Source organism: Ceratotherium simum, chromosome 7, assembly GCF_057802395.1.
Source record: "Ceratotherium simum simum isolate JZ-2026a chromosome 7, ASM5780239v1, whole genome shotgun sequence".
NCBI classification, from domain to species: Eukaryota; Metazoa; Chordata; class Mammalia; order Perissodactyla; family Rhinocerotidae; genus Ceratotherium; species Ceratotherium simum.
Window position 1 is genome coordinate 18,943,122 of NC_141906.1, and position 13,786 is coordinate 18,956,907.

General features: G+C 42.6%; 1 protein-coding gene and 1 non-coding gene across 2 annotated transcripts; both read left to right on the forward strand.

Annotated features, from left to right (window-relative positions):
• The first annotated feature begins 581 nt into the window (after positions 1-581).
• EIF4G2 (eukaryotic translation initiation factor 4 gamma 2) lies at positions 582-12,100 on the forward strand. Its single transcript, XM_087433968.1, has 24 exons — positions 582-800; positions 958-1,752; positions 1,846-1,933; positions 2,353-2,479; positions 2,807-2,872; positions 3,533-3,673; positions 4,241-4,343; positions 4,970-5,101; positions 5,189-5,255; positions 5,348-5,499; positions 5,862-5,972; positions 6,167-6,250; positions 6,341-6,439; positions 6,708-6,849; positions 6,944-7,104; positions 7,470-7,583; positions 8,129-8,254; positions 8,406-8,510; positions 8,599-8,814; positions 8,903-9,161; positions 9,480-9,684; positions 9,817-10,028; positions 10,114-10,235; positions 11,273-12,100. Exons 1-24 carry the CDS (start codon positions 582-584, stop codon positions 11,336-11,338), a joined length of 3,912 nt encoding a protein of 1,303 aa, XP_087290094.1. The 3' UTR covers positions 11,339-12,100.
• On the forward strand, positions 7,636-7,778 carry LOC147916558 (small nucleolar RNA SNORD97). Its single transcript, XR_015552856.1, has one exon. It is a non-coding gene; the product is annotated as a small nucleolar RNA SNORD97 (small nucleolar RNA).
• Positions 12,101-13,786: the final 1,686 nt, after the last annotated feature.

The following is a 13,786-nucleotide window of genomic DNA, read 5'->3' on the forward strand; positions in this document are numbered from 1 at the left end:
CATTCCTTTGGGGAAAGCCGCTTCTTGTGTGAAGTACAAAGACAATAAACCCCTTTCTTTCATCCTTTTCTCATTCACTCTGCAGGGGGTGGAATAAATAGGAAGCTGAATGAAGCTTTCTTTATGCCTTTGGGTGCACCGTCTTGTCTCCTGAACCCTACTCTCCGGGCTCCTCCAGCCTAAGGTTGCCGAAGCCGAGCACCTAGAGACCAAGAGTGATTCCCGGCGCTGCGCCCCGGGGGCGCCAGGCCCGTCCCAGGGAGGTCCGGCCTGCGAGGGACAATCACGGCTCCTTGGGGGTGCCAGGAAAATCAGTGACACGCCACGGACAGGAACCGGGTAGGGTAGGAGAAGGCGAAGTTTTCCCCCATATTCCCGGTGAGAAAACGCGGTAGAGGGGAAAAGGGATTGTATAACTCGAGCATGGGGTAGGGAGTCAGGGAACAAAGAGACAGCAGGAAGATGAGACAACCACACCAACGCAGACTCAGACGGGCTCTCGACTTTACGCAACTGGCCCGCATCTCCACCGTGCTCACTTTCCCTTACGCCACTGGCTTGGCCTCAGAGCCTTCGCGAATATGGCTTTGCGCACTGCGGCGGGGCTGCGCCGCAACCGAGCTTGGCCCGGTGGCTCCTCCCCGCCGCCCTGCGCGGATTGGTGGCGGGCAGCAGCCAGGCTGCTGATTGGGTGGCGAAGGAGCCATTCGGCGCGGCTCTGGTGGGTTCGGCCGCCCCAGAGTGATAAGTTCGGCTTCAGACACGCCTCAGCGCCAGCAGCGAGTCGGAGCTCTATGGAGGTGGCGGCGGGTACTGGGTGGTGGCTGCAGCAGCGACTCCTCTGAGCTGAGAGTTTCAGGCCGTTCCCGACTCCTTCCTCCCCCTTCCCTCCCCCTTTTTTGTTTTCCGTTCCCCTTCCCCTCCCTTTCCCGTCCCCGGCGACCCGATCCTGAGGAGGCAGCTGCGGCGGCAGCTGCTGAGTTCTCGGTGAAGGTGAGTGGAGCCGCCGCCGCCGCCGCCGCGGAGTGGAGCGCTCTAAAATGGCCGCCGTCTGCTGGCCGCTTCTTTTCGAGTGGCACAAAATGGCGGCCGCAGGCGGAGCCGGGCGGGGCGACCCTTCTTGGCGTTTTTTTCGCGCTTCGGGCACCTGGAAGTTCTTCGCCTTTGTTCTCCCTTCCCGTTATTGACGGAGTAGAAGGAAACCGGCAGCCCGCGGCCGTCGTCGAGGCTGTCGACGGCCGTCCCCTGCGGAGCCGGGGCCCGGGCCGAGGCGGGCCGAGGCGCGGGTGTGTTGGGACGGGGGCGAGCGTGGCGGGGCCGCGCGCCGCGGGGGGTGGGGCGCGGGCCGGCGGGGGCCCGGCGGTTGGCACGGGGCTGGCGGAGGCGCAGGAGTCTCGGAGCCCGGCCTCCGGCGGGAGGAGGTGTGTATGCCCGGGGCCGGCGGGCAGCGGCAGGCTGCTCTGCCTGGAGGCCGAGGGGTCTCCCGGCGGGCGCCACCCGGGACGGGAGAGGGAAGGGAAGACGGAGACCGGCGTCCTTGTGTCAGCTGCGGAGGGGCGGCTGTCAGCCCCCGGGGGATTTATAGGGCGGGCGGGGGCCGGCTCGGAGGCGGCGGGGGACGGAGACCGCCTTCCTGCCCGAGAACAAAGAGCCGGGCCGCGGGGGCGGCCTCCCTCTCTGCCCGCCCGCCGGCCGAGGCTGGCCCCGGCGGCTCGCGGGAGGCTGTCCGCGGCACTTCCCGAACTCAGCCTGGTGGGAGGAAGCCGCTGCTCTTTTGTTCCCAGGAAGGGAAAATGGGGCGGAGGTTCCTGCTGCCATGTTGTGGCCTGATTTTCCGCCTGTTAGCCCCGGCCGGACCCCCTGTCCGGCTCGCGTCCGCCGGGGCCCTCTGCGGAGCGGGTCAAGAAGGGACAGCGGGGGAAACCGCCCCGCGGTCTGTAGCCACCCCTCGGCCAGTTGTTGGGCTCGTCGTTGAGGCTGTAACACTGTTGGGACGTGTCCATGTCATGTGCCGGTCTTGGTAGAGCTAGACTCTCTTACTGATCTCAGGGCTCGGTTTCAAAGGAGGTAGAATGCGGCTTTTTCAAAGCTGGGTTCTTAGCAGTTGAGATGTTCTTACATTTCTATGAAGGCGGCTCTTTAAATCTTCGAACACAAGGGAGTTTCCAGGTGGCTGTAAAGTTTTACTGTCCGTTTGTGTTTTGAGTACGTTCTATTTTAGTCTTGAGCTCTGCAATGCAGTGAAAGTTCAATCAGCTGCAGTGCCAGGATCTGAAATAAATTATAATTGAAGGAGGGTTTATGGAGTCCTCTGTTAGCAGTGTCTAATTTTGCTACTCTCTCTCCTTCTAGGTTTTTCATTTCTCCCATCCTCTTCCCTCCCCACCCCATCCATTAATATTATTCTTTTGAAGATTCTTCGTTGTCAAGCCGCCAAAGTGGAGAGTGCGATCGCAGAAGGGGGTGCTTCTCGTTTCAGGTATGTGTAGATTTATTTTTGGCATTTGTTATGAAGAGACCAATCACAAAACCAGAAGAATCGCCACACCAGATAATTCTGACTTAATGTGCTGCACATTTAATTTCTAATGTGCCAGATATATTTTTTAAAGTCCTTAAATTTTCACTACCCTGTTAATTGATTACATTTATCCTTCAGATGGCAGTTATTTGGCTTTCCATTAGGTCCAAGCTCTGTCTTCATCGTGGTGTAATTTCTAAAATAATAATTAAAGAGTCCCTTTATCCCTTTTAAGTGAGACGTAGTTGGGGTATAGTTAAAAGAAAATATTTTTCTTTTAAATAGTGCTTCTTCGGGCGGAGGAGGAAGTAGGGGTGCACCTCAGCACTATCCCAAGACTGCTGGCAACAGGTATAGTAAGCATGTAAAATGAATGAGTTTCATAAATAACAGGTTCAGATTATGTCTTCCTTATGCATAACAGTATAGTTGTGATGATAGACATCAGGCATCCTAATCTTACTGCTCTGTATCCTAAATTGAGAATGTCAGCTCTTGATTGTTTCTTAGCCAAATCATATAACGTGAGTTGAGGCTCTCAAATTGGTATTTTATCCTTTTACTCTTTGGATTATTTCAGTGATGATATTTCTGAAATCAGCAGTTGTTGTTCATGTTAATTGGTAGTAGTAAAGTGGTAAGCATGCGGCATGGTCGTAAGACATTAGAAAATGTTGGTTCTCAAGGTGGGGGTCCTGGACCAGCAGCATTGGCATCACCCTGGGAGCTTGTCAGAAATGCAAATTATCAGGCCCTACCCCAGACCCACTAAAGCAGAAACTGGGGATGGACCCAGCAGTCTGTTTTAACAAGTCCTTCAGGTGATTCAGATGCACAGTGTTGTCTGAGAACCACTGATTGTGAGTTGCTTAGTTGTAAAAGAAGTTGAGAAAACCTAAACTGTGTTTTTTCTATTTAGAAGGATTTCTGATTGGTATGGTATTTGATATGTGACTGGCTGCTGTGTTTCAAATTACCTTAATTATAAATCTTTTTGTTAATTTTTACTAGCGAGTTCCTGGGGAAAACCCCAGGGCAAAACGCTCAGAAATGGATTCCTGCACGAAGCACTAGACGAGATGACAACTCCGCAGCAAACAACTCCGCAAATGAAAAAGAACGACATGATGCAATCTTCAGGAAAGTAAGAGGGTAAGTTTACAGGTCTGTTCTGTTCTTTTATTAAAAGGAGGGAAGAAGAATGGGTTAGTTGTATTTCTCTTGTGTGTGTGGTGTATCACTTAGAAGGCAATGTTCACGCCGCAAGTATATATTTTAATAAATGCTAGTGTTGACAGTTTTATCTTAACCTGAAGAGCAGCTCATCAGTATTTTGAGGCTTAGAGTTGCTTTCAGTCATTGGGTTAAAATCCACTAGCCTTTTGTGTTGAGATTTTCCATGCCTGGTGTGTAACCCAGTGAAGCACAGAACATGATGGTCTTAGCTTCTGGATCTGGCCTTGATAATAGGGAGGCTCTTGATCTTGGGTTTGAGGATGTGAGAAAGATTCTTGCCCAACAGCTGGGGACCCCCAGTCAGGTACAGATGTAATCTAAATAACAGAGATTTATTTCAGTATCCCTTTGGTTAGATGGGTAAGAAGAAGATATGTCTTGAAATGGAGATAATGGAAGAAACGTAACATAATTTAAGAACTATTTTTCAACTCAGTAATTTTTTGTGTGTTGGCTGACAAAGTGTGATTCCTTTCTCCTTAGCATACTAAATAAGCTTACTCCTGAGAAGTTTGACAAGCTATGCCTTGAGCTCCTCAATGTGGGTGTAGAGTCAAAACTCATCCTTAAAGGGGTCATACTGCTGGTAAGTTAAATGTTGGCTTCACTGAAAGGGAGAGAAAAATATTTAACAAACTCAAATTGGTTTTTTTACACTTGCATTATTGCTTCAAACTCTGAAGTGTGACTAGGTGTATGTATTTTTGAATACTGATGGTTAAAAACCACTGACTTTTAAGGGTATCAGATTGAAGAGGTGAATTTTAAATTGTTGATACTGTGCTTGGAGAGTTAAACAAGGGCTGTCAGCAGGCTATTCAGGTTTTGTGTTTTCCTTCTCTGGAAAACACCATATTTTTGTCTTGGAAATGAATTGTATGATAGTTGACAGACGATAAGATTCCCGCATCTGTGTATAGTTTTGATATCCAAAGTATTTTCAACTCTTGAGGGGTAGAGGTGTGGCTAGTATGAGAACTGTGTAATTGGACTTCTTTGCTACACTGCAATAGCTAGCACTTAAGTGCTTGTATTTTTCAGGCTGTATGTTAAGCACTTTACATGCATTATCTAATATAAGAGAATTTGTCAATAAGTTTCTGCTAAGATTTAAGATCCTTAAGACTACGAGGGAGTATTAAGTTATGAAGGAAGGATTCTTTCAAAATGGTCGTATTAAGTAAAAACTTTTTAAAATTACATTTTCTGTAGATTGTGGACAAAGCCCTAGAAGAGCCAAAGTATAGCTCACTGTATGCTCAGCTATGTCTGCGATTAGCAGAAGATGCACCAAACTTTGATGGCCCAGCAGCAGAGGGTCAGCCAGGACAGAAGCAAAGCACAGTAAGTGGTAGTATTTGCTTGCTTATTTTAAAGTTGATTGGAAAGATTGCATTAACAAAACCTGGTAAATGTCTTTGTTTCCAATAGACATTCAGACGCCTCCTAATTTCCAAATTACAAGATGAATTTGAAAACCGAACCAGAAATGTTGATGGTGAGTGTTTAGATTTGATAATAAGTAGTACTGTATATTTTGAACTTAATTCTGAAATCTGAATGTTGCCTTTATTTCCTGTTTTTTTTCAGTCTATGATAAGCGTGAAAATCCCCTCCTCCCCGAGGAGGAGGAACAGAGAGCCATTGCTAAGATCAAGATGTTGGGGAATATCAAATTCATTGGAGAACTTGGAAAGCTTGATCTTATTCATGAATCTATCCTTCATAAGTGCATCAAAACAGTAAGTATGACTGGGAATTGAGGCCTAGATTAATCACTGGGTACATCAATATTTGGAGGAAATGAGTCAGTCATAATTGTTTTGTGCCATCTGAGAATGTTGTTAGGCTAGTTAAATATTTTAGATGGCCAGCAAAACTGTTATTTAAATGTTGCAGTGTGTTTTTGCAAGGTAGGGGTAGAACTGATTACCTACTTACATTAAAATTGTTTAACTTGGAGGGATTTCTTCAACACAGACCAAATAGAAAGTACTGTACTACATACTGTAGGAATTATGAGTCAGTGCAAACACAAGGCAAAGTGTTACATCTAAACCAAGTAAGCTTTTCGTCAACATGTGGCATTTATTTCTTTTGGTAGCTTTTGGAAAAGAAGAAGAGAGTCCAGCTCAAAGATATGGGAGAGGATCTGGAGTGCCTCTGTCAGATAATGAGGACAGTGGGACCTAGGTTAGACCATGAACGAGCCAAGGTATGTGTGTTGCTGGCAAAAATGATATAGTGAGCTTGTTTCAATTTTATTAAATGGCTTGTTTTTGTGATATTAGAAGGGATTACCATATTTAGTAATTAACCTTGGTTATAATCTAGAAATCTTAAAAGCCTTAAATAGTATACATTTGCCATAGCACTTTTTTCTAATCAGGTATTTTTCCCTTTGATTAGTCCTTAATGGATCAGTACTTTGCCAGAATGTGCTCCTTGATGTTGAGTAAGGAATTGCCAGCAAGGATTCGTTTCCTGCTGCAGGTAAAACTGGTTTCTTTAAATACGTTGATAAGCTGACTTTTTGTGTTTAGGAATTAGTAAAATGACTTATTAAAACTTTTTAAATTAAAGGATACTGTAGAGTTGCGAGAACACCATTGGGTTCCTCGCAAGGCTTTTCTTGACAATGGACCAAAGACGATCAATCAAATCCGTCAAGATGCAGTGAAAGTAAGATTTTTTTTTTAAATTTTATTTATTAACTGGGTTTTAAGGTTATAGTAACACAGGGATCCTCTTACCACTTATTTGAGACCATCTTACTTGGTGGAGCTTAATGTTTTTATTGTCTTGTATGCCATTTGGGGAAGAAGTTATTTACAGAAATTAGAGAAATGGCACTGTACTAGTCCAGAAGCTTTTCTGTTTTTTTCCCAATGTAATAGTTTTAGGTAAAATAGTGTCCAGAAACAAGTGTTTATTCACTTTATTTCTAAAGGATCTAGGAGTGTTTATTCCTGCTCCTATGGCTCAAGGGATGAGAAGTGACTTCTTTCTGGAGGGACCGTTCATGCCACCCAGGATGAAAATGGACAGAGATCCACTTGGAGGACTTGCTGATATGTTTGGACAAATGCCAGGTGATTTTGACCAAAACACTGGTTATGTTAAAAAATCAGTTTTACATTTAATAGTAGTAGAGTTGTAAAGAGTTGTCTATGTGTGTATTTTAAGGTAGCGGAATTGGTACTGGTCCAGGAGTTATCCAGGATAGATTTTCACCCACCATGGGGCGTCATCGTTCAAATCAACTCTTCAATGGCCATGGGGGACACATTATGCCTCCCACACAATCTCAGTTTGGAGAGATGGGAGGCAAGTTTATGAAAAGCCAGGTAAGAACATTTTTAAGAATGTTTAGGCAACAAGTATTAAATCCTGGAACATGTGATTTATTTTTGCTTTTTAAAAAATGTAAATATTTTAGGGTCATGTTTGTTTTTTAAACCAGTTTTACATCTGACAGTTATTTCAAACTGGGTGAAATGCTCATCCTTAAAATTAGTAAAGCATTAGTAAAATCACATCACTTTATTTGACAGTTAGGTTAGATTTTTATTCTTCCCTGTTTCATCTTTTACTTTCTCTGGGCAAATTCGATTAAGCTTTCTTTATGGCTTGGCTCATCCCTTTGGTACTTGATTACCATAATTTGTGACCCCTTGTTATCTAGACTTTTCTTTCTCCCTTTCTGAAATAGGGGCTAAGCCAGCTCTACCATAACCAGAGTCAGGGACTCTTATCCCAGCTGCAAGGACAGTCGAAGGATATGCCACCTCGGTTTTCTAAGAAAGGACAGCTTAATGCAGATGAGGTACATTTCCCTATGTTACTTATATACCATAGTTTGTCGATTCAGAAATCTGTTGCCCGATGATTATAAAAAGACGCGTTATTAAGAGGACTTAATGCTGGAGTTCTTTACCTTGTTTCTCTCTCTTCTGTACTTCTTTTTCTTTCTTTGGATATCCAGCGTCCTATGAGCGAAGATTATGAGATATGAGGGCAAGCCTCTTAAAGTCTTCAGTTTGATCAAGGAAAATGGTTAACATTTTGATGGTGATTTCCCTGTAACTTAACGCAAGGCGTTTTCTAAACTTGAAATTTTGAGGGTTTTATTTTAATATTGTGGTGATGCTTATCCTAGGAGAATTCTGGTACAAATATAAGATTTCTAACAGTATCTTATTTTTGTGTAAATCAGATCTTAGTTACTAGAGAAACTCGCATTTCTGCCCTAGATTCTATCATGTTTGTATATATTGAATTAGTCTTAGGATGTTGGAATGCTGTATTTAATGTTAGCCAACTGGATGTTGTTAATTTGGATATCTCTTTTGATTTGTTTTTCAATTCTAGATTAGCCTGAGGCCTGCTCAGTCGTTCCTAATGAATAAAAATCAAGTGCCAAAGCTTCAGCCCCAGATAACTATGATTCCTCCTAGTGCACAACCACCACGCACTCAAACACCACCTCTGGGACAGGTATGGATCATAGTTAGAACAAAGTTTTCTATTTTTCTAGTAGTTCTGGAGATGTCTAAAGACTTTTAGTGTCTTCTTCCTCCTACTTCACAAGCTCCTTGTGGAAAAAAATTATTAGACATTCATGCCCATTATGTTGCTATTTTTTTAGACACCTCAGCTTGGTCTCAAAACTAATCCACCACTTATCCAGGAAAAGCCTGCCAAGACCAGTAAAAAGCCACCACCGTCAAAGGAAGAACTACTTAAACTAACAGTAAGTTCTGAATAATCCCGTAGTCTAATTCTTAGAGGGTATTTGAGATAGGAAAACACTAAAGATATTTGGATTGTGTTCTTTTCAGGAAACTGTTGTGACTGAATATCTGAATAGTGGAAATGCAAATGAAGCTGTCAATGGTGTAAGAGAAATGAGAGCTCCTAAACACTTTCTTCCTGAGATGTTAAGCAAAGTAATCATCCTGTCACTAGATAGAAGTGATGAAGATAAAGAAAAAGCAAGTTCTTTGATCAGTTTACTCAAACAGGAAGGGATAGCCACAAGTGACAACTTCATGCAGGTAGACCACTTTTCTGATTCTTTGAGAACTCTCTTTCCATTTAAATTTAAAAACTAATGAACTGATTATGTTGTATATTCCTTCAAAGGCTTTCCTGAATGTATTGGACCAGTGCCCCAAACTGGAGGTTGACATCCCCTTGGTGAAATCATATTTAGCACAGTTTGCAGCTCGTGCCATCATTTCAGAGCTGGTGAGCATTTCAGAACTAGCTCAACCACTGGAAAGTGGCACCCATTTCCCTCTCTTCTTACTTTGTCTTCAGCAATTAGCTAAATTACAAGATCGAGAATGGTTAACAGAACTTTTTCAACAAAGCAAGGTCAATATGCAGAAAATGCTCCCAGGTAAGAGAATGCTGGGGATTTTTTGTTTTGTTTTTTTCATACTAAATCTACAGATTCCTTAGTACCGTGAGTGGATTTATATAGGTCAGTGTGATTATCCTGTGCAGATAATAATAAGCATTACAACAGGTGCTCACCTTTATGAAAAAAGGTTATTATGATTTAACTATTTTTATTTTATCCAAATGTTAAAGAGTTTTCTTTGTTGGGTCAGTTCTTTATTCTTTGACATGAATATTGTACATTTGGGAAATCATTTGTAAAGGCCAGCTGGGTAAAATGAACTACTTGATGATGCAAATGGCTTTGTCGCTTCAGAAATTGATCAGAATAAGGACCGCATGTTGGAGATTTTGGAAGGAAAGGGACTGAGTTTCTTATTCCCACTCCTCAAATTGGAGAAGGAACTGTTGAAGCAAATAAAGTTGGATCCATCCCCTCAAACCATATATAAATGGATTAAAGATAACATCTCTCCCAAACTTCATGTAGATAAAGGATTTGTGAACATCTTAATGACTAGGTAAGATAACAGTTGTGGTCTTCTATATGTAGTACAGAGTTAAGTTATAATTAAGGCAAGACACTAAGGAGTGTCTGTTGCTTGAGCTAGAAAATTCACTTTTGGGTTCTAACAAGACCTCTTTCTGTACAGCTTCTTACAGTATATTTCTAGTGAAGTAAACCCACCCAGTGATGAAACAGATTCTTCCTCTGCTCCTTCCAAAGAACAATTAGAGCAGGAAAAACAACTGCTTCTTTCTTTCAAGCCAGTAATGCAGAAATTCCTTCATGATCACGTGGATCTACAAGTCAGTGCCCTCTATGCTCTCCAGGTGCACTGCTACAACAGCAACTTCCCGAAAGGTGAGAGGCCAGTGTCAGAAGAATGGCAAGTGGGGGCAGTTCTTCAACAGCACACTAAAGAGTGGGGTTACATTTTGTCTTTTAGGCATGTTACTCCGCTTTTTTGTTCACTTTTATGATATGGAAATTATTGAAGAAGAAGCTTTCTTGGCTTGGAAAGAAGATATAACTCAAGAGTTTCCTGGGAAAGGCAAGGCTTTGTTCCAGGTAAATCTTTTGTTAGAGAAATTTGGTCTGCTTTTTTCTGATTTACTTGGTATTACTTTGTCAAGAGCCTTTAAAACTGAAATACAGGCAAAATAGTCCTGGTAGTTTGTCTGCACTATTACAAGCTATGGTCAAGTAGGCAGACAGCAGCAGTGTGAGGTAAAGCTTTGAAATGAAAGGCTTCCTAGTGGTATGTAAGATGTTAAATTAGAGGTGGCTAATGTCTTAGAAGTAAAACTACTTAAACAGATTGGGTGTGATGGTGCAAGATTGGATTTAAGCTTTTTTTTAAAGTATCAATGAAGAGGAGATTGCTTCTGATTTCTCACACCTTGATTTTCTATCTTACTGAGTGAAATTCTAGGCATAGGGGAAGAACATACACATCAGGGGATTCTAAAATCACAGTGTACATTGATCACTTGGAGAATGGTTTAAAAGCAGATTCCAGGCCTGATTAGGTCTATGGTACATAATCCAGGTGATTATCCTGGTAGTTTTCCAGGGGGCTAGGCTTTAAGCAGCACTGGTCTCAGTATCTTACCTTTACTCCTGAGGTTCACAGACTAGCTTCATGAGGATCATCCTTGTGCCATTTTTATTGAGCCCTGTCCTTGGGGAATCTGATCCAACAGTTCTGGGGTGGGGTTGAAAATCTACTTTGTAGGAATCTTTTCTCCCCCCTCTCCCTCCCCAGAACTAACATATTTAGGTTTGGAAGGAGCCCACTGTCCCATATTAAAGTGATCTGGAAATGTAATTGGAGCAGTGTCGAAAAATGACAGCTGAGCTGATTGGCCATGAACAGTTTGTATGTTTTCCCAAATACAAATAATCAACCACTTTTTAAAATAAGCTACTATACAAATAGTGTATTTGCAGTATATTCAGGAGGCTGTTTGCAGTTATAAAAGGTGTGGTACTGCCTAAGATTTTTGTCCTTTGGTGCGTTGCTAGTTCGTTCCTGAGTCAAAACTGCTTTCAGTTTTCCTGTCTTCTGTTTGTATGACTTATTTTGTTATATTATAACTTCATAGGTGAATCAGTGGCTAACCTGGCTAGAAACTGCTGAAGAAGAAGAATCAGAGGAAGAAGCTGACTAAAGAACCAGCCAAAGCCTTAAATTGTGCAAAACATACTGTTGCTATGATGTAACTGCATTTGACCTAACCACTGCGAAAATTCATTCCGCTGTAATGTTTTCACAATATTTAAAGCAGAAGCACGTCAGTTAGGATTTCCTTCTGCATAAGGTTTTTTTGTAGTGTAATGTCTTAATCATAGTCTACCATCAAATATTTTAGGAGTATCTTTAATGTTTAGATAGTATATTAGCAGCATGCAATAATTACATCATAAGTTCTCAAGCAGAGGCAGTCTATTGCAAGGACCTTCTTTGCTGCCAGTTATCATAGGCTGTTTTAAGTTAGAAAACTGAATAGCAACACTGAATACTGTAGAAATGCACTTTGCTCAGTAATACTTGAGTTGTTGCAATATTTGATTATCCATTTGGTTGTTACAGAAAAATTCTTAACTGTAATTGATGGTTGTTGCCGTAATAGTATATTGCCTGTATTTCTACCTCTAGTAATGGGCTTTATGTGCTAGATTTTAATATCCTTGAGCCTGGGCAAGTGCACAAGTCTTTTTAAAAGAAACATGGTTTACTTGCACAAAACTGATCAGTTTTGAGAGATCGTTAATGCCCTTGAAGTGGTTTTTGTGGGTGTGAAACAAATGGTGAGAATTTGAATTGGTCCCTCTTATTATAGTATTGAAATTAAGTCTACTTAATTTATCAAGTCATGTTCATGCCCTGATTTTATATACTTGTATCTATCAATAAACATTGTGATACTTGATGTGATTGTGTGTGACTTGAAGTAGCATACACGTTTATGAAGACCTGTTAGCTTTTGTTTTGAGTTAGGAGACCTGTGTTAGTTTGAAGACTTGGGAACTTTAAATTCTTAGTCAAAATCCCTTTTCATGATGAGAAGAAAATTAAAGGTGGTTATTCCTCCTTACGTCAGGTTATGGGAAGTAACTAATACACAATTCCAGTAATCAAATGCAGTGCTGAGATCACAAGTCTCAAATTTGGAGAGACGTTGCTAATGCATAGCAACAGCCATGGTGACATTTATCTTGTTATTGTCATATTGAAATACGTGGTGATGACCTTGAGAGGCTAACCGCCCTCATGGCCAAGATAAGCATAGCTGTCCTGCAGGTATCATTCCCAGGAGCTGCCCGCTGATCAGGAAATTACCTCTTGAAACCACACAGTAGCCCAATAAAATTGGCTGCTTAATCCAACTGCAGCTCTGAGGCATGGCGGTTAAAGTGTGTTTTCAGAAGCCACTTAATAAAATAAGCATTGGCATGTAACCCCAACCCCTTTCTGACCAGCCCTAGGAACATGGCAATGCTGGGCTTACTTTGGTTTGGATAGAGGCTCTTGAGAAATTACCCCTGGAGTCCTGGTTGCTGTCCTAATTAGCCCCTAGGAGCAACCTGTACTTGGTGTGGGGAGAACCTCTAGGCAGACGGTAATAAACCATACTGCTGAACCGAATAGAGGTTGGGATGTTGTCAATGTTCTACCTGCTTATTCTCCAAGAGGGGTGATGGGTAGGACCAGTATTTGTGTCCTGTGTGTCAGAGAAACTAGCCCTTCCTGTATTCTAGCAGTCCACTGAAATTCTCAAACAGGTAGTCAAGTTACAGCTCTTAATGGATATGGTGAGTACAATGAAATACAGGCTAAGCAGCGACTTCTGTAAACTGACATGAAATAGAACTTAGGGAAGCTGACTGCTAAGCTGCAGAAATGAGCTATAAATTGCGTTATTCCTGGCGCTTTGCCCAACCCTCCCCACCAAGGGGGGAAACTGGTTTTTAACCCAGCAAATGCGGTTTGTGGTTAGTGAAGTGGGTCTCGGCCTCAGTTTACAGCCAGAATTCTCCCAATTCAGCTAGGGAATCGGGCCAAAGGAAGTCTTCGCGTTAGACCTGACGTGCAGTGGTTTGTTGTCGGCTGCTGTGTTGAGGAGACTGGGTAAGACGTGAGGTCACATACCGAAGGACTAGTGTGTGCCAGGCTCTCTCCTCTGCTAGTGACTTGCACGTATGACTTGATTTAGTTCTCACAGTGATCCTTAAGCGTTAGCCCCATTTTCAAAAGAAGTATAAAGACTCAGAAATGAAATATCTTGCCTAAGATCACACTGCTAACAAGTGGTGGGGATGAACCCGAGATCTAGCTAGAAGACAATTTCTTTCTACTACTACTTCCTTCTGTGTCCAGATCCTGCCATGTAGGATAATTTTATTCATTCGTGATTTGGTTCAACAAGTATTTGAGTGCTTAATGTGTGCTAGGCACTGTTCCAGGTGCTGGGGATAGGGCAGTGAACAAAACCGTCAAAGGTTTCAATCTCACATTCTGGAGAGAGTCAGATTTAAATATGCAGTACAGTCGTCCCTCAGTATCCACGGGCATTGGTTCCGGGACCTCCCGTGGATACAATTCACGGATGCTCTAG

What these genes read in the sequence shown, in the direction of transcription:
- EIF4G2 (XM_087433968.1), top strand. Translation starts at nt 582, where the DNA reads ATGGCTTTGCGCACTGCGGCGGGGCTGCGCCGCAACCGAGCTTGGCCC. An exon ending in CCGAACCAGAAATGTTGATG is followed by an intron (nt 5,256 to 5,347) that starts GTGAGTGTTTAG and finishes GTTTTTTTTCAG; the next exon opens with TCTATGATAAGCGTGAAAAT. An exon ending in TATGTTTGGACAAATGCCAG is followed by an intron (nt 6,850 to 6,943) that starts GTGATTTTGACC and finishes GTGTATTTTAAG; the next exon opens with GTAGCGGAATTGGTACTGGT.